At 40.4% G+C, this 10,902-nt stretch overlaps 1 protein-coding gene across 1 annotated transcript; it reads left to right on the forward strand.

Annotated features, from left to right (window-relative positions):
- Nucleotides 1-1,267: 1,267 nt before the first annotated feature.
- INSL5 (insulin like 5) lies at nt 1,268-5,273 on the forward strand. The gene is given in 2 exon segments (NM_001115096.1): nt 1,268-1,445; nt 5,041-5,273. Coding segments are annotated over 2 exon segments (411 nt in total).
- Nucleotides 5,274-10,902: the final 5,629 nt, after the last annotated feature.

The raw sequence follows: 10,902 nt of genomic DNA on the forward strand, positions 1-10,902 counted from the left end.
TTCAGGATCTTTGCCACAGATGGAGGTGATATTTTTCCCTCCACAGAGAAGGAATCACAGAATCAACTAAACAATTACATTGTTCAACTTGATATAAAGTGAAGTGATATCACATTGAGGTCTCAAATACCAGTGTTCCCAGTTTAGGTAAGAGTTTTGCAAGACCTGGTGTTTTCAGAGGGTTAACTGAAAGAAATGTCACTCTTTAGCTGTTTGGGATTATAGATTCAGCTTACTATTACAATAAAAGTGCATGCTGAGAAAGGCATACCCAAGTCACAGGTGAAGAGTAACAGGGGAGATTCTAGTCAGAGAAGCTCTCCTGAATCCTGTAGAGAAATTACCTTTCTATTCATTTTTTAATACAAGAGAGAGTTACAGACAGAGTCAGTCTTCCATCTGCCAGTTCACTTGCCAAATGGATACAACAGCCAGAGCTGGCCTGATCTGAAGCCAGGAGCCAGGAGCTTCTTTCCGGTCTCCTACGTGGGTGCCGGGGCCCAAGCACTTGGGCCATCCTCTACAGCTCTCCCACGCCATTAGCAGGGAACTGGATCAGAAGTGGAGCAGCCAGGACTCACATCTGCACCCACGGGATGTTGGCTCCACGGATGGAGGCTTAGCCTACTACAGCACAATGCCCGCCTTTCTGGTCTATTCTGGTTGTGAGAGAATAAGGCAGCTAGCAATTATTGACCCACATTATTTCATTATCTCATTAGCTCACTAAGAAGGATGCTTATGTAACTGGCTTTAGATTCTAGTTCTGGTAAGCAGAAGCCATGCTTTAGACGGAAGACATTCTTAAATGTCATTTTCCATGGCTTTGACATGATGCTACTTTTCAATATTCGTGAAACTCTTATGAGATGGGTTTTCCTGTGTAAAGATGTGGTCATTGAGGTCAGAGAGTTTAAAACTTGCCTGCATCGATCTATAAGGGGCAAAGCTAAGACTGCAAATCCTACTTGGCTGCTGCCATGAGTTTTCCACGATGCCTACCCAGAGAACATCTGTTTATTGTTCCACACATGCAGTTAATGCCCACAGCAGAGTTCAGAAGTAACTGAATAACTGACAATGCTCGTAAAAACACATTATTAAAACTTCCCTGTGGAAGCTAGGTGCTTAGCAAACATTGTTAAAATGAAGTTCTGCCCCATAACATGTCAGGAGAGTGAGCATAAATTGGTGGAGAGAGTGAGGACAGCATCAAAACTTGATTAGGCAGGATTCGCTATCAGATCCTCATTCCCTCGGCAGCGGAATGAAGGGCTTGGTTCTCACTGCCTCTCTGTTCTCCGTCCTGCTGGCCGCCGTCTCAGAGGTGGGGGGCGAGGGGAAAGTGAAGCTCTGCGGGCTGGAGTACGTGCGAACAGTCGTCTACATCTGTGCCACCTCCCGCTGGAGAAGGCACCTGGAGGGGAACCCACAAGCGCAGGAAGGTAATGCTAACTCAGTCGACTTTTTGATTTTTATATCTCTCTCTCTTTTTTTTCCAAATTGTTTATAAACAGGTCTTTTAGTCATCGATGACTCATATCCATACAGGAGGCTGATGATCAAAATAGACTATATTTGGCTTGAGAAAGAGGTGAGCGTGCTGCTGTTTGAAAAATAAGGACTTCTTTTTCTTCAGTCTGTGGCTTGAAATCGATGGATGGCACGACTCCTTCAGTGAGCTGAACATCACTGCACCGCGGAGGAGAGACACATGTGATTTCAAGGCACGTGGTTTAGAGTAGCAAGGTTTTCACACAGGGAAAATCACATAGGTTGGATTTTTGAAATACCAGTTGAAATTTAGGCAGGTGTTGAATAAAGCTGGAAGGAAGGAATCTGATTTTTATTGAGCACTTATTAAGTGCCAGGCAGTTTCATGTGCAACATTTCACTCTGCTTCCTGTGGAGATCTTGTGAAATAAGGGAAATGACTACCATTTATCATTTTAGCAAAGAGAAAACTTCACCCCACTGGTAAGCAGCATGGCTAAGAAGTGGATTAGCTCTGTTTGGCTTCAGGAGCTAAAGCCTTTGTTTATTCTGCATGGTGTCTCAGGTGGGGAGAGAAGGTGGCGGACTGTCGTGATAATTGATATCACTGTGGAGGTGATGGTGTTTGATAGAGATTCTGGAGGCTGGGTAAAATTTGGGGAGTTTTGAAGGATGGGTGTGAAACAGGGCGAAGCAGGATGGGAAATTCAAGAATTGTCTGAACAGAATTTCAAAGATGGGAATGAACCGTATGTGGTCTTCCTCACTTTTTTTTTTTCAATTATGTGATTTGGAAGTTTGACTATAATTCTTGGGGCTAATCCAATATTAAAGTGTTATTTATTTAAGATTCTATTTTAAAATGTATTTATTTAATTTGAAAGGCAGAGAGAGAGAGAGAGAGAGATTTCATCGATTCACTCCCCATATGCCTTCAGTAGCTGGGGCTGGGCCAGATCAAAGCCAGGAACCAGGAACTCAATTCAGGTCTACCATGTGAGTGACAGGGGCCCAAGTACCTGAGCCACCCCCTGCTGCATCCCAGGGTGTGCAATGGAAGGAAGCTGGAGTTGGGAGTGGAAACTTGAACCCAGCACTCTGATGTGAGATGATGCCAGCCTCACAAATGGCAACTAAGCTGTCATGCCAAATACCTGCCCCTATTTTGAACTACTTTAACACTTATAAATACTTTTACACTTATATGCTGTTGGTGGGAATGTAAATTAATGCAGCTACTGTGGAAAATAGGGTGGAGATTTCTTAAAAACTTGAAATAGACTTGCCATATGATCCAGTATTACTACTACTGAGTATATACCGGAAAGACATGAACACATTGTATCAAAGAGATACCTGCACCACCATGTTATAGTAGCACTGTCCACCAAAGCCAAAATTTGGAATCAATCAAGGCATCCATCATCAGCTGAACAAACAAAGAAAATGTGGTATATATGCACGATGGAATATTAGTCAGCTATTAAAAAGGATGAAATTCTACCACTTGCAGCAAAATGGACACAACTGGAGGACATCATGTTAAGTGAAATAGGCTGGACAAAGAAAGGCAAATACTGCATGCTCTCCCTTATACATGGGAGCTAAAATGTATTTTTTTTTAATTTTTTAATTTTCATTTTTAATTAGTTTTTAACAGATTCCATCTGCTGTGCAGGTACAATTCTAAGACCATAAAAATAACAATACAATAAAATAATACAATTAAAAATACTGTTACAGTTATAAAAAATTGATAGAAACTTTATGTATTTAATGTATACATATTGTTTGAAATATGTATACATTATGGAATGACTAAGTTGAGCTAATTAACATCTGCATTATCTCACATATTTGTATGTGTGTGTGGTGAGGACACTTAGGATCTGCTCTCAGCAATTTTCAAGAATATGATGCATCGTTAATTATGGTCAGCGGGCTGCACAGTGGACCTCCTGGGCTTATTTCTCCTCATCTAACTGAGATTGTGTACCTGTTGGCCAAATCTCTCCAGAAATCAACCCTACTGCAGTCCCGGGTAACCATCCTCCTCCTCTCTACTTCTAAGAGTTCTGTTTTTTTAGAATTCCTGTATAAGTGAAATCAGATAGTTTTTGTCTTTCTGTGCCTGGCTTAGGATTCAATTCTATTTTATTTTATTTTTTTAAAGATTTATTTATTTTTATTTTAAAGTCAGTTACACAGAGAGAGGAGAGGCAGAGAGAGAAAGAGAGACAGAGAGAAGTCTTCCATTCGACGGTTCATTCCCCAATTGGCTGTAATGGCGGGAGCTGCGCCAATCTGAAGCCAGGCACCAGGAGCTTCCTCCGGGTCTCTCACGCCGGTACAGGGGCCAAGGATTTGGGCCATCTTCCACTGCCTTCCCAGGCCACAGCAGAGAACTGGATCGGAAGTGGAGCAGCTGGGTCTCGAACCAGCGCCCATATGGGATGCCGGCGCTTCAGGCCAGAGCGTTAACCTGCTGTACCACAGCACCGGCCCCTTAGGATTCTATTTTAATAATTGGTTGCGAATGTTGTTTTACAACAAAATGCTAAAAAGACAAAACTATGATTACATAATAAATGTTGCAAACACATAGATGGTTGTAAAATTTCCAATTTGGTTTAAAATATCTTTGTTAAAATATTTTAGAAATGTTCATATTTTGGTAGAATAATGTTAAAAATCATGAATTTATCATCGACATTTCCATTCTAATCATATTGTTTCACATTGTAAGGTGTTAGCAGGAATAATAACGGCTTTTAATCTTAAGAGTAAAATTATAACCTACTGGGCCTTTCATCAATCTTTGGAATATTAAACACAAATGCACTGAAAAAATTATATTTGAAAAATCTCTGAGACACTTGGGGCAGTGGAATAGATATCTAGATGAGGTTAAGTCTTTTCGATGCCACTGAAATCTAAAATCATTTATTTAATGACTCACTGAATTTCAGAGTGTTTTTCCAGGAGTTGTCTCATCAATAACCAGTTTACCAAGCAGCATTTAATCATATAGTTTTTGTCTTGTTTTGTTTTTGGTACTTGCTACACTAAGCCACTGATAAATAAATTTAAACTAAATTAAAGGAAAGAGGCTTAAGTGTGCACTTTGAGAATGACACTAAAGTGTATTTTCAGATAAAGAGGTTTCAGTCTCCACTTCCTTGCCGGATCAGCTTTGTAGAACATACACAGGATTCTGCCCGTTTGTCTGTGTGACTTTTGTTTACAGCGTGTAATTGATACCTTCGGATTCTGCTGGTCACTGAGCAGTGGCAGCCAGAAGTCCAGCCCTGGCTTGTGACACAGGGTATGACCCTCTTCCTCTTGGCACTCAAGTTTCCTGCTCTGCAAAACGTTTTCACCCAAATGTCTAACCTCTCTGAAATCAGACCGACTTAGAAAGGTTATGTGGAAGACTCAGGTTCACTTGCGAAATCCCATTCATTCTCCAAGAGCAGCACACAGTTGCTGCCTCCTTTGTCAGGGCTCTCTAAAGAACTATTAATTTTTTCCTTTCCCCCCATGCAGCTGAGAGAAGAAACAACTTCCCTCTCCCAAACACACACGAGGTTTCTGGGGGAAACCCAGCGTACGACCTTCTGAAGGTGGATTTCTCGGGGAAGGAACAGCTCCAGAATGAGCAGATGCCCAGTGAGGGGCTCTCAGATTCGAAGCAGCGTTCGGTGATGTCGAGACAGGAATTGCAAACTCTGTGTTGCACTGACGGCTGTTCCATGGCCGATCTGAGTGCTCTTTGTTAAGTCAAGAGCTTTAAAACCTGCTTGCTCTGAGTGTTTTTACTGCCTTATGTTACACACTGTGTCATTAAAATGATGGCTTTCGGGTAGACAATCCTTCTTTTCTAAGAGATATTGAGGAATGGCGATAGCCACAGCGAAATCTGCTTTCTCCCTTTGCCAAGATGAATGCATTGCTCTTTCAATTCTAGCTAATGCTTTGCGATTTCAAGTGCTGTGCAAGATCACAATAAATTTGCCATAAACCAAGCTCATGGTGAATTGTTGTTATTTGAAAAACAAGTAAATAACTTTGAAACAGTAGGCAGAAAATACTGGTGGTAGGAAAACCTTAAAATCAGTTATTATCTCATAATCCAGAAGTAACTATTCGCTCTTAACTTCTAGGTTACTGTGTATGGTTGCTGCAATTTTAAACTTTGATTCATGGTCACATGCAAGAATCTAAGCAAGGTACTCTTCTCAAAACCTTAAGAGTGCTCCACACTAAATGGAGTGTTGAAGAATTTGTCAACATTCCACTTGAGAATAGCTGGAGACCAGTATGAAGGCACTTTTGAAAGTCTATGGAAATGGAATGAAAAGATAATTGTAGCTTTTTGCAGAAAATTTGAAATCTATGTAGATGAGGGGTCTTCAGATACTTCATAGAAAATGCATTATCATAAAACCGTGCATAAGCCGGCACCACGGCTCAATAGGCTAATCCTATTGAAAACATAGTTTTGTATATTCTTACTTTGTCTTTTTATCTAAGGAGACACCCAAATCACAGTGACTTTGTTTTCTGGGTCTTGGTTTCTTGACTTCCAGAATGAGAACAGAGTATATTGTTAACCTCAGCAGTAAAGAAGCCAAATCTAGGTAGCAGGAAAGTTTATTATTCAAACGTACAGCAGATTTTAGCTGTTTATGGGACCTGACAAATATATATGAGGGTACCACAGAAAGTTTGTGAAAACTGGAACTCAAAGATAAATATATACTGGTGCAGAAACTTTTTGAAATCTATGCACGGTTTTTTGTCATTGTTGTTGCTGTTGACAGGCAGAGTGGACAGTGAGTGAGAGAGAGAGAGAGAGAAAGATCTTCCTTTTCCCTTGGTTCACCCTCCAATGGCCGCTATGGCCGGCATGTTGTGGCCTGCGCACTGCGCCAAAGCCAGGAGCCAGGTGCTTCCTCCTGCTTTCCCATGCCGGTGCAAGGCCCAAGCACTTGGGCCATCCTCCACTGCACTCCTGGGCCACAGCAGAGAGCTGGCCTGGAAGAGGGGCAACCGGGACAGAATCCGGCGCCCCGACCGGGACTAAAACCCAGTGTGCCGGCGCCGCAGGTGGAGGATTAGCCTAGTGAGCCGCGGCGCCTGCCATGATGTGCTGCTCTTAATATCTTAATACCATAGTCTGTATTTGAAAGCGGTATACTATATTGTGACATTTGTGTCAATGCATTGTGTATGGTATTTAAACATTTCCTTCATATATTTGTTGCAGTGAATTTATGAGGGTACTATGTTGCCATTTTGCATATGACTACATCCAGGCTCAATAGGCTTAAGTATGTTCTAAGTCACAGAGCTTAGTGGATAGTATTACTGGATTCAAACTTAAGCTGCTTAGCATGATTCAGACAGTCACATCAAACTGTATTTTTACTACCAGGCACCCTCAGTTAAAAAAATAAGTCAGATTCACTAAAAAAAATGTCCTTTAAGAAGCATTAAAAATAATTATATTAAATCTCAGCCCTTGGGTACATGTCATGTCAATATTTTGGATGATGTAAAGGAAGAACCACAGGAAACACTTTTGTAGTAAGACAATTATCTCATGAGAAAGCCTTTGTTGATTGAGTTGTGAGCTTACAACTGGCTTTTAGTTTGTTCAAATAAGCACCATTCTTTTTTTAAAAAAAAAAGAAAAAGGCTGAAAACTGTGGTTATTTGGATTTGGGTATTTCAAATGAAAGGAAATAAGATTTGAAAATGAAGTGAGCCTTTCTCTTCAAGGAAGACAATTTACGGTATTTATGCTCATGAGAAAATTCAAGCAATTATGGAAAACTTTCATCCATTTCTATGAGCATCAATGATGATGTTTTGATTTTTTGATGTGTAATCTATGTCAACATTTGGAAGATCTACAGGACTAAGTGAACCACCATTTTTCAAGTAATATTTAAAAATCACAAATAGGTAAATTATGTAACAAGGCACAAAAAATTTAACCATATAAAAATAATTGATATGGTTTCAGATTCTATATTGCAACTAATCTTTAATAAATAACCACTTTTCAAATTATTAAAATAATCTTATTTTTTCCAGTTATATTTCCACATAAGACTGGATTTCCTACATGCTAAGCAAAGTAATGTACAGCAACAAATTGAATGCACAAGACAGAATGAGGACAAGCTGTATTTTACCAATGCAACCATTAGAGATTTGCAAAAATATAAAACAGTGCCACTTTTCTAAGAGCTTTCTGTTTTTTTTAAAATACGGTTTTCACAAAATAGGAGATACTTGAAAAAGTTCATGGAAAATGGAATGAAAAGATCAAGTTTTTGGTGCAAAAAAGTTTTTTAACTCAAATAGTTTTTTGATAATATACATTTTCCATGAATTTATGAAGTATCCTCACATGTTATTTGTTTTAACTTGTAATGGGTGTTTTTTTTTAAAGATCTATTTTATTTATTTGAAAGACAGAGTTACAGAGAGAGGCAGAGACTCAGAGAGAGGTTGGTCTTCCATTCCCTGGTTCACTCCTGAGATGGCCGCAATGGCTGGAGCTGCACCAATCTGAAGCCAGGAGCCAGGAGATTCTTCCGGGTCTCCCACATGGGTGCAGGGGCCCAAGGCCTTGGGCCATCTTCTACTGCTTTCCCAGGCCATAGCAGAGAGCTGGATTGGAAGAGAAAAAGCCGGGATTAGAACCGGTGCCCATATGGGATGCCAGCACTTCAGGCCAGGGCTTCAACCCGCTGCACCACAGTGCTGGCCCTGTTAATGGGTTTATTTTTAAATGAGTTAATGAATATGTCTAAGTTTCTCAATTTGAAATTCCATTATAACGGATGATAGATTCAACCATACCAAAAACAAAAGCTCTTTAACATTCTTAATAATCTTTAAGAATACAAAGGAGTTTGAGACTAAAAAGCTTGAGAACTGCTATTCTATTATACATACTGCTGCAAGAATCTGAATCCCATCAGTAGATACTCAGATTTTTTTATTTTATTTTATTTTTTTATTTTTTGCCAGGCAGAGTTAGACAGAGAGACAGAGAGAAAGGTCTTCCTTCTGTTGGTTCACCACTGAAATGGTCGCTACAGTCGGTGCTGCACCAATCTGAAGCCAGGAGCTGGGTGCTTCCTCCCAGTCTCCCATGCGGGTGCAGGGCCCAAGGACCTGGGCCATCCTCCACTGCCTTCCCGGGCCACAGCAGAGAGCTGGACTGGAAGAGAAGCAACCTAGACTAGTACCTAGCACCCCAACTGGGACTAGAACTGGGGTGCCAGTGCCACAGGCGGAGGATTAACAAAGTGAGCCACGGCGCCTCCCAATACTCAGATTTTTTTATAGTATTTGCCATTACAAATAAACACGCAATAGTCTTATATGTATACCTTATGTACTGATCCTAGGGTTTAATATTTATTCATAATTTTTACTAGTTCTTATTTTATCATAAGCTTATCTATATTTACTTGTTATTATAAGTATATCTAACTAATTTAAGTACATAGAGAAACAAAAAAGAAAAACCAGGCTTCTTACAGGAAGGTGTTTCAGGTAGTGAGAAGAATTCACCAACAGTAGAACAGAGAGAGGAGTGAGTAGAATTAGATTTATTAGAATCCACTGCAAGGGAAGCAGCAGGCCAGCTCTCAACTCATAACTGCTGCAACGTGGGTTATAATCTGGGAGATACTTATCCGAGGCAGGTTGCTGCTGGTAGGGTTTTTCCATCACCTGTGATTTCCTTATTGCTGGGATTTTTATTAGTAGCTTCCTTATCGCCAGGGGCCCAGCTGACCTCCACATTGCCTCCTGAGAGATCAACAATGACAAATCTTTGACATGTGGGTGAAGGTCTCTTCTGCTGTAACTGCTTCATGCTTGGACAAGAACCTTGCATTGGTGCCAGAACTGGCAATCCGTCAGGGCTTTAGAGTGCCCTGGGGTCCTGGCTGCAGGGCTCCAGGAGGCAGTGGAGCCTCAGGAAAGAGGTGGTGATCCATTCTGGAAATGTCTTCCATTAACCTGGGGAGCCGTAGGTGGCCTCATCTGGAGGAAACTGATGTTGAGTCCCTTTGGAAGTGGGTTTGTCGTGTTCTGGAGGATATCACTGAATTAATTTGTTCCAAAGAAGAAATCAAAAGGTTAGGGCAAAGGAGAGGTCTTAGAGGAATCATGAGAGGGAGGAGAGAAAATAGAAGCCAAGTTTTCCACCAAGGAAGTTGGGACCTGAAGCCTGGAGTCTAATTTTCTAACAATCTGAGCCAACCTCATCTCATACAACATTCAACTTTTACAAAACTTCTATAAGATTTTTAAATCACCTTATTTACTTGTCTTGTATTTTTCCTTTCCAACCTAGAGCAATCCAGTCATTCTACTTTAGGACAAAAATTGCCATATACAATGCCTTTCCTTATCCACAAATTCTTAACAAACTTCCTTAATAAGAGTACACTATCATACTTATAGCTTCCTTCCCTATTTCTCTTTCCTATCTACTGGTTCTTTTCATTTACATTTTAAAATAATCCTTTAAAAATCCATAAATTAAGATAAAATATTTTTAGTAAGAAAACATATACCAGAACACAATGAATATTGTACCTGGATTTGAATTATTTGGTTTGCTGACCAGCAAACCCACACACAAATGTATGTTAACAATTCTGAAACTATACGTACCCTTTTTTCAAAAGCAGTTATCCATCAAAAATGTCCTTAATTTATGTTACCCAATAGGCATTTAGATTAATATAATTTTTGAACCATTTACTCTGCATTGGCTTGCTTTGCTAGAACAGCATAAAAGCTTACATATACAGAACTTAAATCAAGTCTTAATGGGAAACAGTGACATGACCATTTTTCATTCAATCTCAGAGTGCACTGAGGCCAAGGAGTGTTAGTCATGGCCTTCCTTTGATTGATCAGCGATATCGTGCTCTTTAGGAAATTTTACGATGGCCAAGTGGGCTTCAGTCAGTCTGCAGGTTGCATGCTCTGTCCTGGGCCTGGAATTCCTCTTCAGCAAGGACCCTGTGAGAAGATACTGATCATCAAGGTGTTATCTACGGTAGAAGGAAATGACCTCATGAGTTGGGTGATTAGAATCTTGTAGGGCCAGCTGATGTTGGTGTTTTGAAAATGCAGAGCAAAGACATTTTAAGCTAAGGGAGGGAAGTCAGGGGACTGGGGGCTGGTGGCCTGTAGCACCTGTATTTAAGTCAATATTTAGGGGCTTGGTTTCAGTTCCCCTATTCCTTGCTACTCCTCAATCCTGTAGGCATAGCCCATCATTCTGGCTACTACCTACTGTTAAAAAGGTGAAGTAGGTGTTTTAGAATTAGAGGTGAGGAGGCTGTAAACTTCTCTTTAGGAAAT

Source organism: Oryctolagus cuniculus, chromosome 7, assembly GCF_051225735.1.
Source record: "Oryctolagus cuniculus isolate XC-2025 breed Fujian yellow rabbit chromosome 7, ASM5122573v1, whole genome shotgun sequence".
NCBI lineage: Eukaryota > Metazoa > Chordata > Mammalia > Lagomorpha > Leporidae > Oryctolagus > Oryctolagus cuniculus.